This window comes from Pantherophis guttatus, chromosome 16 (genome assembly GCF_059756535.1).
Source record: "Pantherophis guttatus breed Tessera chromosome 16, ASM5975653v1, whole genome shotgun sequence".
In the NCBI taxonomy this organism is placed as follows: Eukaryota; Metazoa; Chordata; class Lepidosauria; order Squamata; family Colubridae; genus Pantherophis; species Pantherophis guttatus.
The window spans coordinates 18,806,828-18,820,259 of record NC_142078.1 but is presented as its reverse complement, the minus strand read 5'-3'; the positions used below and the strand labels follow the sequence as shown (position 1 = coordinate 18,820,259).

General features: G+C 44.0%; 2 protein-coding genes across 4 annotated transcripts in view; both read left to right on the top strand.

Moving 5' to 3' along the window:
* NCS1 (neuronal calcium sensor 1) overlaps positions 1–9,941 on the top strand; it is a 29,018-nt gene extending 19,077 nt beyond the window's left edge. Inside the window, exons 3-9 of one of the 2 annotated variants that reach the window (XM_034436086.3) lie at positions 1,388–1,412; positions 3,053–3,191; positions 4,012–4,090; positions 4,671–4,759; positions 5,480–5,557; positions 6,446–6,564; positions 7,364–9,941. In XM_034436086.3, the coding sequence (XP_034291977.1) occupies positions 1,388–1,412; positions 3,053–3,191; positions 4,012–4,090; positions 4,671–4,759; positions 5,480–5,557; positions 6,446–6,544 (509 nt within the window). In that variant the 3' untranslated portion in view covers positions 6,545–6,564; positions 7,364–9,941. The remainder of the gene's footprint in view (positions 1–1,387; positions 1,413–3,052; positions 3,192–4,011; positions 4,091–4,670; positions 4,760–5,479; positions 5,558–6,445; positions 6,565–7,363) is intronic. The other variant, XM_034436085.3, reaches the window with a different exon arrangement.
* A 1,412-nt stretch (positions 9,942–11,353) lies between these two features.
* Positions 11,354–13,432, top strand: part of ASS1 (argininosuccinate synthase 1) — a 49,502-nt gene continuing 47,423 nt past the window's right edge. The window contains exon 1 of one of the 2 annotated variants that reach the window (XM_034436082.3): positions 11,354–11,741. The gene's annotated coding sequence lies outside the window, so the exon portion shown is untranslated. Of the gene's footprint in view, positions 11,742–12,881; positions 12,932–13,432 lie in introns of those variants that run through there. The other variant, XM_087879587.1, reaches the window with a different exon arrangement.

Sequence of the window (13,432 nt, the reverse complement as noted above, 5' to 3'; positions counted from 1 at the left end):
CTATTTCCTTTGCTTAGGGCAGGAATCAGCAACCTGCAGCTCCAGCTGGAAATCAGGTAAGACGGCAGGAGGAACCCCGTCTAGCTCCACGAGCCCCAAATTAAGAAGACCCCCCCCTAAAAAAAAAGGCCAAGCGTTTATTTCAGGGTTCAAAAAAATATAAGACAGGGTCTTATTTTCGGGGGCGGGAGGGAAACGGTACCTCTGGCCAAAGCTGGCTTAGAATAAGACCGTAAGCAGGGAAAGCTTTTAAAACGTTGCAAACTCTCTAAAACAGAACCAGAACACTGTAAAGTCTCCTTCTGTGTCTTTTTTATTTTTTTATTTTTAAAGGGAAAGAAAATAACAACCCATTTTCTTTCTTCCAGCGGCTTGCGATCGATTCCTTAATTCAATTCATGCTTTCAAAAGAGCCGTGGCCGTTTGCAAAATCACTCCAGATCAATTCAGACGTCTGGAACACCTTGTCGTAGCTTTGGATAGGGGAGGAGGTCTCTGCAGGGTGACACCGTTTACAGTCCTCAAATTACGACCGCGGTTGAGCCCAAAGTTTCCGTCGCTAACCAGGATAGTTGTTAAGTGAATCTTCAGTGCGACCGTCATAAATATGAGCCTGTCTGAATATTGATCGTGTGTCCATGGAGATTTTTCAACGGTCATGTGTGAAAAATGGTCGTAAGTCACATTTTTCGGTCCTGTTGTAACTTTGAACAGTCACTAAATGAACGGTTGTAAGTCGAGGACTACCTGGATTGCATAGAATTGCCTTGTGTGGTGTTGTGTCATTTGGGACTGTGTGGTTTGGCCTTCTGGCCATTTCAGGTTGTTCTCGACTTGCGGCCATTTGTTTAGCGAAGGTTCAGACTTACAACGGTATTGAAGAAAGTGACTTGTCCTCAGAGTTACAACCTTCAGACTATCCCCAAAGGTCACCCGATTGCAAATTGGGTATATGGCAATCGTTTCACACTTATGACGGTTGTCATAAGTGGCGGTCGCGATTTGCAAACTTCCCAGCTAACCTCCCAGAAGTGAAATCCAAGGATGAAGATGAATTTCCCGAACGACCATGTGATTCATTTAACGACCACTCCATAACCACCACGGGGAAAATGTGTTTAAAATTGGGTCTGCTCACGTGATGATGTAACCCAACAGTCACCTCACTTAGCAACCGAAATTGGACTGGGAGAGGCCAGCCAGGAGTGGGATTTGGGGGTTCTCCGAAATGCACAAAATCTTAGCTAGAGGTTCTCCTGAACCGCCAGCAACTCAGCCCTGTCTCTGCCCAAAAAAGATAAGAGTTAAGGCTTTTGAAAACTTAACCGAAGTGCATGAATGTATGAAGTCGTCTATAAATATTTCCTTTTTCTCTCTCTTTTTCCAGTCACAGAGAAAGAAGTCCAGCAATGGTGAGTGTTATTTCCGATTCTAAGAATTATTGAACATTTGTATATAAACACACATTCCAAAGAGGAAAGTCTTTTTTTTTTTTCCCAGGGCTGTGGTCACTTCAAACGGTCACTAAACATATTGTAGTATCCGTTCAATTCAGAGGTGAAATCCAGCAGGTTCTGACAGGTTCTGGAGAACCGGTTAGCGGACATTTTGAGTAGTTCAGAGAACTGGCAAATACCACCTCTGGCTGGTCCCAGAGTGGGGAGGGAATGGAGATTTTGGAATATCCTTCCCATGGAGTGGGGAGGGAATAGGGATTTTACAGTATCCTTCCCCTGGAGTGGGTGAGGAATGGGGATTTTGCAATATCCTTCCCCCAGGAATAGGGAGGGAATGGGGATTTTGCAATATCCTTCCCCTAGGAGTAGGGAGGGAATGGAGATTTTACAGTATCCTTCTCCTGGAGTGGGGTGAGGAATGGGGATTTTGCAATATCCTTCCCCCAGGGATAGGGAGGGAATGGGGATTTTGCAATATCCTTCCCCCAGAGTGGGGAGGGAATGGAGATTTTGTAGTATCCTTCCCCTGCCGCGCCCACCAAGCCACGCCCACAAAACCGGTAATTTAAAAAATTGAATTTCCCCAGTGGTTCAATTCCTCATTTACCGAAGATCCTGCTTTCAACTGACTTTATTATGTCGATGTTCTGACGTGATCTGAGAGGTGGACTCAAGACATTCTTGCTTTTCTGGACACTGAGTTGCCAAGCGGTCAGCTTGGTCACTGTAGAAACAAGGGTCGGATTTTCTGAGATGACCCATCCCTCGGATAGTTCTTTAGCTCAGGACCTTGGACAGCTCTTCAGAGACCATTCATTCTGTTGAAGCTTACAGTTGGAAGGGTCCTTCGAGGGCCTCTAGTCCACCCTCCTGCTTGAACAGGGCCACCCTATACCATTCCCCCCCCCCAAAAAAATGGCTGTCCAATCTCTTCTTAAAATCTTCCAGCAATGGAGCACCCATAACTTCTGGAGACAAGTCTTTCCACTGATTGATTGTTCTCACTGTCAGGAAGTTTCTCCTGAGTTCTAGGTTGCTTCTCTCCTTGATTCGTTTCCATCCGTTGCTTCTTGCTTTGCCTTCAGGAGTTCTGGAGAATAAGCCAACCTCTTCTAGGAAGTCCTGGAAGATAGTTATCGCTTGCCTCCTCTGATATTTTATGGAGATGAATCCATTAAAACAAAATGGGGGAAGAAGAATCTGATGGCACCCAGGAGGCATAGATAAGACGAGGTGGCCTCCTTTCTCTCTCTTGTGACAATAGGTGTCTTCAAACATTTCAGCCGTCCTTCCTGCCACGGTGTCTCCTTCCCCAACTATGGGTTGGAACAACAAAACCCATAGTTCCTTCTGGAAATTGGAGTCCCTGTGAAAAGCCAAGGCAATCCAATGGCAATCGGGTTTTGAAAGCTTCTGGCTGGGGAATTCTGGGAGTTTGAAGTCCACACAACTTCAGACTTACCTAGGTTGAGAAACGCTGCCTAAGAGTCACAGCAAAGCCGAGATGGGATTAAAAATGGTTCTGTTGTTTTTCTTGGAGTCGTAGGAGAGGAAAAAAAAAATCAAGCGTATCCATTTTATCTTTCTGGTTGCAGGTATAAAGGCTTTATTAAGGACTGCCCGAGTGGCCAGTTGGACGCAGCCGGATTTCAGAAAATCTACAAGCAATTTTTCCCATTTGGGGACCCTACCAAGTTTGCAACCTTTGTTTTTAATGTCTTTGATGAAAACAAAGTGAGTTTTTCTTTCTTTCTTTTCTTTTTTTTTTTCTTTCTTTCTTCCTTCCTTCCTTCCCATAGCATATTATCTCCCTTCCTTCCTTCCTTCCTTCCTTCCTTCCTTCCTTCCTTCCTTCCTTCCTTCCTTCCTATAGCATATTATCTCCCTTCCTTCCTTCCTTCCTTCCTTCCTTCCTTCCTTCCTTCCTTCCTTCCTTCCCATAGCATATTATCTTTCTTCCTTCCTTCCTTCCTTCCTTCCTTCCTTCCTTCCTTCCTTCCTTCCTTCCTTCCTTCCTTCCTATAGCATATTATCTCCCTCCCTCCCTCCCTTCCAAATGAATCTTCATTGATCTCTGGCCAAAATGCATTTGCCCCAAGCAATATTTTCACAGAAATAGGACCGAGGGAAAAGGGGACATTAAATGAGTTACGCCTGATCCTACAACATTTTTTTGCCAGGATCGTTCAGTGGTCATTAAATGAGTCCGGCTTACCCTGTTTACTTTGTTGGGAGCCGGCTGGGAAAGTCCCCAATGGCAATCAGGTCTCCTGGGAAGCTGCAATCCTTGTCCATAAAGACAGGCCAGCTGCCAAATATCTAAATTACGATCACAGAACTGTGAGGACGCTGTGTTGGTCGTAACCACAAGGACTGATTTACTGTCCTGGTCCCTAAACTGCAAGAACCGAGTTCCTCGTTTCTGTGCCGTCGTAACTCCCAACCATCCCTAAACGAATGGTCATAAATAGAGGGTCAACTGTAATTGCACTTTAAACAGCTTTTCCCCCAAGCTTTTTCTCAATGTCGGCTCTTTCCTTTTCTCTTCTCCAAGGATGGAAGAATCGAGTTTTCCGAATTCATCCAGGCCCTTTCAGTCACGTCCCGAGGAACCCTGGATGAAAAACTGCGATGTAAGCAAGTGGAGAGTTTCTTCCCTGACTATTTATTTATTTCTTCGTCTCCTGGTTAGACAAACATTTGTCCAGAATGATGTAGGATCTCCTGCCTGAGCAGGGGGTTGGACTAGAAGACCTCCAAGGTCCCTTCCAACTCTGATATTCTATATCAGGGGTGTCAAACTGGATTTCTTCGGGGGCCAGATCAGCATTGTAGTTCTCCTCCATGGCCTGGCCGTGTGCGTGTGGGGAGATGGGACGGACACCTCCTGCAGCACTTTCCCGGCCTAAATGGGGCACAGAGGAGGTTGCTCGCTGCCCCCACACTCCGTTTTCGGTCTGGATGGCCTCTTGCAGCAATTTGTCGGCCAAAAAATGAGACACGGGGCACCCATTTTGGCTTCCAGAGGCACCGTGGGCTGGTCCTTTGCTAATTCTGGGCTGGATCCGACACACGGGCCTTAAGTTTGACACCGAGAAATTGTGGAAGAGATTTTGGCCTTAGAGCCTTTTCTGACCGAGTCTCGGTTCCTAAAGCTGTATCACTTTCTTTGCAAACTTTCTTTCTTTTCTTTTTTTCCCCGCTGCGTTTCAGGGGCCTTTAAACTGTATGACCTGGATAATGATGGCTACATCACAAGAAATGAGATGCTGGATATAGTAGATGCTATTTACCAGATGGTGGTGAGTATAGAAACCATGGTTTGTCACCATTGGAACGTGCTGAAAAAAGCGACTTCGAACAGTCAGTAGTTGGCTGTAAATCAGGGGCTCCCTGAAGTTGGGGCAGAGTTCAACAGAGTCTTGAGAAGAATGGCGGACAACGGAGAGCCAGCATGGCATCCTGGGAAAGAAATGGATGGGTTCGGCGAGAAGATTGCCCAGATAATGAAGTTGAGTTTCTGTAATGTCCTGAACCCCAAATTAGCTCCTTCAATTATGGGCCATGCCAAGCGCCCCCGATCTGGTTTTCTTTGGGTAAGTGCTTTAGTAACTTCGTACCAGGGGTGAAATGCTACTGGTTCAGACCGGTTTGGGAGAACTGGTCGTAAAAAATGCTACCAGTTCAGGCGAATCGGTATTTCCGACGATCAGCTGGGCGACAATCAGCTGTGACGCACGATTTATATTTGCTAGAATCATTGGATTTCTTGCTTTCTAGCTAATCAAAATCAGGTGGCACAGCGGATTCCCCCACCCCTCACTGTTCTACTTACCTTTGCAAACTCGGAAGGCTTCAAAATGTTCCTTTTTTAGCGTCTCAGGCACACTCGGTAGCAGACTCACATAAGATTTCACTGCTGCTTCATGGGCTTTATTGAGTCCGCCAGAGTTCGTGGGATCGTATGGAAACGACAGGCTGTGTGTCTCCAAGGCTGTGTCATCTTCGCTTTCTTTGACCAGGGTAACACGGTGGAGCTGCCGGAAGAGGAGAACACACCGGAGAAGAGGGTGGACCGGATTTTTGCCATGATGGACAAAGTGAGTTTTCTTCTCCAGCTTCTTTGGCTACCAGCAGAAGGTGACCAAGGGGTCTCCCATTTCGCTTCCTTCGCAGCCCTCTTCCTAAGGGAGAGTGGAAGGCCAACTGAGTTAAAAGTTTCCAAGGTTGAAAAACCCTCAGCTGCTGACCTAGAAAGCAGGAGGCTGTGAGTTCTAGTCCTCCCTTTGGCAGGAAAAATGGCCGGGTGACTTTGGGCCAGTCACTCATTCTCTGCTTAACCCACCTCACAGGGTTGTTGGTGTTTGGAAAGTAGGATGCAGAAGTATATTAAGTATGTTTTCTGCCTTGAGTTGATCAAATATGTCTGTCTGTCTGTCTATGTTATGTATGGAGAGAAAGAGAGAGAGATGAGATAGATAGATAGATAGATAGATAGATAGATAGATAGATAGACAGACAGATAGAGAGAGACAGATAGGAGAGAGAAAGAGAGGGAGAGAGAGAGAAATATAATAATATTAACTATAGATATAGATAGAAAGATAGAGACATGAGATAGATAGACAGACAGACAGATAGAGATAGAGATAGATAGATAGATATAAATAGAGAGAGAGAGAGAGAGAAATATAATAATATTAACTATAGATGTAGATAGATAGATAGATAGATAGATAGATAGATAGATAGATAGATAGATGAGAGAGAGAGAGAGAGAAATATAATAATATTAACACACACAAGAGATTTAGTTCCTGGGTGTTGACTGTTCTTTTGAGTCCATGGTCGCACGACCCAATGACTGAGCTACCTCCTTAACTCAGCACCAAGAAAGGGGAATGGACCAGATGACCTCTTGGGACCCCTCCCAACTCTTACGAGAGCACCCTGCCTTCTCCTAACATCTGGTTCTCCTTTTCTTCCAGAACGCTGATGGGAAATTAACGCTGCAGGAGTTCCAGGAAGGTTCGAAAGCCGATCCTTCCATCGTTCAGGCTCTTTCCCTTTACGACGGACTGGTATAGTTCCCCCAGTCTAGGCTTTGGTGAGCACCCAAGTCTCCAATCTCAGCTTTCTATTTACATAAGAAAAAGTGACCTCCCCTCCCGCTAAAAATATATATCTGGAAAAGAAAAAACCTCATGAGACTTAGGAGAACCATAGTTTTTATTATTTGACTTGACTTGACTTCTGTCTCATTTATGTGGCAGCTCCCAGCAACAACAGTATTGTCACTGTCACAGCAACTATTGTGTTTTGTTGACAACAATGGAACACACTACGAATCTGAATACATGCCCAAACGTAGAACCCCATTCAAACCACCCCTTAAGTAGTTAATTTAACGGTGTGGGCAAAGACCAAAATACCCTGCATTTTGCAATACAATACATTGCAGTAGAACAAGATAACAACAAGAGGAGGAAAAAAAAACCCAGCAAATACTGTATGTATTAAAACGATAAGGGGAATAAATAATTGTTTGTGTCTGGCAGGGATGGATTCAATGTTTCCTTCCAGATTGGATTCTAACTTAGATTGCTTCATTCATTCATTCATTCATTCATTCATTCATTCATTCATTCATTCATTCATTCATTCATTTTATATTTCCTTCCTTTCCTCCCTCCCATTCCCCTTCTCCTTCCTCCCTCCCTTCCTTCGCTCCCTCTCTCCCTCCCTCATTCATTCATTCATTCATTTTATATTTCCTTCCTTTCCTCCCTCCCATTCCCCTTCTCCTCCCTCCCTTCTCTCCCTCCTCTCATTCTCTTCCTTCTTTCCCTCCCTCCCTCTTTCCCACCCTCCCTTCCTCTCTTCCTCCCTCCCTTCCTTTTATACAGCCTTCCTTCGCTTGTTCGCTTCCTTCGCCTTCCCTCCCTGGTTCATTCATTCATGCATTCAATTTTTATGGCCGCGCCATCTCAAACCAGGCAACTAAAAGACTAATAACACATTTCTAAAAAAGACACTAAAAGCAGGACATGAGTTCTATAAATATATAAAATCGTAATGTCCATCAGGAAGCTTCAGGCTTTTCATTTTTCTTTTCTTTTCTTTTTTTTTCTTCTTTTCTTTTCTTTTCTTTTCTTTTCCCTTCCCTTCCCTTCCCTTCCCTTCCCTTCCCTTCCCTTCCCTTCCCTTCCCTTCCCTTCCCTTCCCTTCTCTTCTCTTCTCTTCTCTTCCCTTCTCTTCTCTTCTCTTCTCTTCTTTCCAGACGCATCGAGAAGTCCTTCTTCCAGTGACATCAAGCTGCCTCCCCCAACGAGACCTTTGTCTGACGTTACTCTTCCGTTACTCGCAAGCAAGGGGCGTCTTCCAAGTCCGACCTCAGCCTCAAAACCCCCTTTTTCTGCTTGGAATCGTCCCATATCGGCCGAGCGACTGCTTTGATTACCATCATTATTTTATTATTATTATTTTTTAAAAAAGAGAGACAGACAAAGGAAGGGCAGAGGGTGGGAATCCTTTATGGGATGGAGACAGTTCTGGCATACATTGTCCCCCTTTTGCGTTTTGTCTGGAATGAACTTGAGATTTCATATTTCTTCCCTGGGGGGCAGCGGGTGGGGTGGGGCGGAGGGATGGAAGGGACTGGAGAGGCTACTGATTAAGTCAGACTGGAAAAGCAGGCGGGGTGTGGGTGGGAGTACAGGGGGAGGGCAAAAAGCAAAACAAAAAATTGTGAATCAAAATCTGTTTGAAAAACTCATTTTTCTCCATATCATCTGGATTTGCTGCAATTTGCATCGCTCGGGATCGCCTGCCCCCCACTCCCAAGTCTGCATGTACAAAGCCCCTTTTTAATGTTCCGAGTGATGCACAAAAAAACCCCCTCCCATCTCCTTTGGATATGATTTGCCTCTTTGTGTGTGTGTGTGTATGTATGTGTATTTCTCTTTTTGCAGACCGCTGCCTTATTTATTTGACGCTTTCATAACGGACTTGTCGCCCGAAGGATCATCAAACACCGAAAATGGGGTGGGGTCTTTTTTTCCCCTCTTTTGCGGGAGAAATTTAAGCCCTGAATCTGTAATCACGCACACTTGGCAGCCTGGCTGAAGTCGGAAGGGGGTTAAATTCCGCCCCCTCCCTTTTTTTTGTGTGTCTTTTTTGTTGTCGTTGTTGTTTTGTCCATCACAACTGTTGTGTGAGGCTTCACTTTGGATGTGGGGCGGGAGGGTTGGGAAGTCATTGCATCCTTGCCTTGCTTTTAAAGAGCTTCAATGCTCCGAACTCCGATCTCACAAACTTCCATTGCCTGCATATTAAAAAAAAAAAAAGGAAAAAAAAGGAAGATTATTTCTTATTTCTTTTCTCTCTTTTTTTGGACAAAAGAGAACTTGGACCCTTTTCAATAGTCAAGGGCTGGGAGGCATTTCTAATTTTTTTATTTTTTATTTTAAAGAAAATAATGGGCTATCTTTAATAATAACGCCATGATGATTTAAACCGAGTTCTTTATTTACGATTCGAGTTCTTGATTTACGATTCGGATTGGAACGTCCCCGTTGTTAAACAAGGTGGACGTTAAGGTGTCGTCGTCTTCTTCTTTTTTTTTTTTGGTCTAAAACGAAAGTGAAAGTAAAAAAATACCTTTAAAAAGCTTCAATTCATTTCTCTAAACACTCTAAACACTAACAATAATGGAATGCCCCTGTTGGACATATATAGCAAATACATCAAGCACATGCTGCCCCCTCGTGGCTCATCTGGGTACTGCATCTCTCTGAGTAAACTAGGGAAAGTTTTTAATAATTTAGGAAATGATGCCACCTGTTGACTGACATGCAATTGCAGGGCCCATGGGTAAAATAGATCAAGGTAGTGCAATTCTAGGGCAGCCTTTCCCAACTTGGCAACTTCAACTCCCAGAATTCCCCAGCCATCAGATTTCAAGACTTCAATTCCCAGAATTCCCCAGCATGTGGAAGGCATGTGGACTTCAACTCCCAAAATTGCCCATTCGGACATGTTTTAAGATGTGTGGACTTCAATTCCCCACCCCCCCTTGAATTCCCCAGCTAGGAATTCTGGGAGTTGAACTCCATACTTCTTAAAGTGGCTAAGATTGAGAAACACTGCTCTGGGACATACCAGATGCTGCCCTCCAGTGGCTGACATAGCGACTAACAGATTAAAAGTGGAGAACGGGGAAATGTATTGAACCATACTGCCCCCTGGTGTGTCACTTGGATATTTCACCCGTCCATTGAGAAAATATTGAATTCTATTGCACCCATTGGCTACTTTGTGTATTGGAGATTTAATCAGGAAAATTGGGGACTGTATTGAACGCATTGATAACAGATCCTGATATTGATTTGAAATCAAATGTCCATTTCCATATATATATATATATACTTGTCTATTTGATGTCTTTTCCCTATGCTGATTAAAGCTTTTACAGCTGATAGGTAATCCTGAAGTTTCAACAGTTCCTTTAATGACCTTTCAAACATACGACGGAGCTGAAAAAAATTGACTTATGACCTGTCCTTATGACTATCACACACAAACACACCGAGGTCCCAGAATTACTGTTTGGGCACTCGGCAACCAGCTTGCATTGACCACGATTAATCTTGGGATCACGTGAATGTCGATTTGCCACTTCCCAGCCAGCTTCTGACAAGCCAGATCCATGAGGAAAGCTGAATTTCCCTTAAAAACTGCACAATTCATTGAACAATTGCAGTGATTTTGCTTAACAACCGGACTCAAAATTGTTGTAAAATTGGGTACCGTTCCGCCACGATGATATGCTTAGTGACGGCACCCTTTAGCAAAGGATGACATTCAATTGTGGTTGCAAGTCAACGACTACGGGGTCCAGAACAGACCCTGGGGATGGAAGCTTTTCAAAACAGGGAAGACAAAAAGACGGAAGAAGACAGAATCACAAAGTTAAAAGGGACCTTGGAGGTCTTCTAGTCCAACCTTATACAGACAAATGGCTGCCCAATCTCTTCTTGAAAACCTCCAGTGATGGAGCACCCACAACTTCTGGTGGCAAGTTGTTCCACTGGTTAATTGTTGTCACTGTCAGCAAATTTCTCCTTAGTTCTAAGTTGCTTCTTTCCTTGATGAGTTTACATCCGTTGCTTCTTGTCCTGCCTTCTGGTCCTTTGGAGAATAGGTTGTCCTCCTCTGGGGCAGCCCCTCAAATATTGGAAGACAGTTATCATGTCTCCCTTCGTCCTTCTTTTCATTAGACTAGCCGTACCCAGTTCCCTCAATTGTTCATCGTACACTCAGCCTCCAGACCCAAACGGTAAATAAATAGCTCGATTTATTTAAGCATCAATTTAAGCATCAATAAGTTTATTGAAATAATAAATAAATAATAAGTTTATTTAAGCATCAAGTATTCGCGGCGGCTCAGGCAGCTAAGACATTGAGCTTGTCGATTGAAAGGTTCGAATCCCTGGTGCCGCGTAACGGGGTGAGCTCCCGCTCCTTGTCCCAGCTTCTGCCAACCTAGCAGTTCGAAAGCACGTTAAAAAAAAATGCAAGTAGAAAAATAGGGACCACCTTTGGTGGGAAGGGAACAGCGTTCCGTGCGCCTTTGGGGTTGAGTCATGCCGGCCACACGACCACGGAGACGTCTGGTTCTTCGGCTTTGAAACGGAGATGAGCACCGCCCCCTAGAGTCGGGAACGACCAGCACGTGTGTGCGAGGGGAACCTTTACCTTATTCCAGTTATGACCTGACGGTGCCAAATTCCAGCAGAAAAACCTGGACCGAGGTCTGACAGGTCTGGAAAAAAAGAGAGAATGTCCAATATGCTCATTATCTTTTCCACTCAGGCAGGTGACCGGTCTGTTGCAATGAGACCTTATCTCTCTCTGGCGGGTCACGAGTAGTAGATCCGTCAAGAGGCCTGCCAAATTCTTCTCCCTACCTGGCTGCTGTGTCCGATGGTGCAAGAATTAAAATAATAACTAGGGCAGAGGTGTTTTCCCCCCCCTCCCTTGGCAGTGATTCAACTGGCCCAAAACTATTGGCAAGGTTTGAATAACTCAAACCACCCAGCCAGGATGGTGACTAAAAGACAAGAGAAAGGGGTGCTTGCTGAGGTTGGACTGTGCCCGTCCTGGCTCCTCCTCCTTAGATAATTGGGGAGGGGTATATATTCTGAGATGGCTCGAAGCACCGAGATTTGGTGGGGAGACCCCTGACTTTAATCTGCAGCTGAATTTTTTTTTTTGTCTTTGCAGGTAAGTGACACTGCAAGAAAGTGGTGTGTGGGGGGGAAACTTTTAACGAAGTTTTGAAGAGTTGCAAAAAACAAAACTTCTAAAGAAGTTTGGAAGAGTTTTAAAGAGGATTGGGGAGAAAGAAGGAACGTCTGATTTAGGGGGAGGGGGGCGGGTTTGACGATTAAAAAGAGGAGAGGATGAGAAGGAGGAAGCCACACTATAAATAGAGAGAAAATAAAATATAAATGTGTGCATGATGAATGAAAGGAAGGTCAGAAACTGACTCTTTATATCTTTTTTGAGATAAAATAGATTAGAAAAAGAAGAATATTCTGACGTAACTTTAGAAAGAGAGATTGAAATATAATTGTGAAGAATATCAGAAGCCATTTCTTCGTAGATTTGTTCCTCTTTTTCAATTTTTCTTCCTTCCTTCCTTCCTTCCTTCCTTCCTTCCTTTCTTTCTTTCTTTCTTTCTTTCTTTCTTTCTTTCTTTCTTTCTTTCTTTCTTTCTTTCTCTTTGCTCTTCCTCACTTCCTAATGTTTCCCCTCTTTTGAGTTTCAATTTGTTTTCTCTTCCACTTTTTTTATTTCCTACGGGCTTACTTCTCCCTTTTCCTTCCTTTCGCTTTTCTCCTTTTCTGCACCTGTTGAAATAAAAGTTTTCTGGGGATTTGAAAGAGATCGAAACGGGCAGAACAAAAGGAAAAGCCGAAAATTCTCTGTGCCCTGAGTTTTAAACGGGATATACGCAGCGGGAATAAATAAAGAAATTGCTCTTTTGTACAAGGGGAACTGAAAGTACAAACTGGGGTTGTTTAACGGAGCCAGTGGACAAATCTTTATTTTGGATGGTGCCAACGGGGCCCCAGATCTGCCAGCTCTGCTCTGTGCCAAGCTGGACATCCTTTTATTGAAAAAACCTCTATGGAAAAAATAACGCAACTGGTTTTCCCTAAATTGGGTCAGGCTGTATAATAGAATCCATCTCTTCAATCGATTCTATCTAATCAGTTGAAGCACCTGAAGGCAGGAGAAGAAGCAACGGATGGAAATTTATCAAGGAGAGAGACAACCTAGAATTAAGGAGAAATTTCCTAACAGTGAGAAAAATTAATCAGTGGAATGCCTTGCCTCTAGAAATTGTGGGTGCTCCATCACTGGAGTTTTTTTTAAAGAAGAGACCGGACAGCCACTTGTCCAGAAAGGTATAGAGTCTCCTGTTTTTATTTATTTATTTATTTATAATTTTGATTTATATGCCGCCCTTCTCCGGAGACTCAGGGCGGCTTACAATGCGTTAAGCAATAGCCTTCATCCTTTTGTATATTTATACAAAGTCAGCTTATTGCCCCCACAAACTGGGTCCTCAATTTACCTACCTTAGAAAGGATGGAAGGCTGAGTCAACCTTGAGCCTGGTAAGATTCGAACCTGCAGTAATTGCAAGGGGTTGGACTAGAAGACCTCTAAGGTCCCTTCCAACTCTGTTATCCTGTTAAAATTGGGGGAAAATTCACTTAACAACTCTCTCCCTTAGGAATGGAAATATTGGGCTCAGTTGTGGTCGTAAGGAGAGGATTACCTGTATTTGCAGATTAACAGCATTTGGGGTGTGGGGCTGGAGATTATACAGAGTACACGGGTTGATGAATTACAACTCCCATCAGTCCCAGCAAGGATGAGGGGTTCTGGAAGTTGTATTAGAAG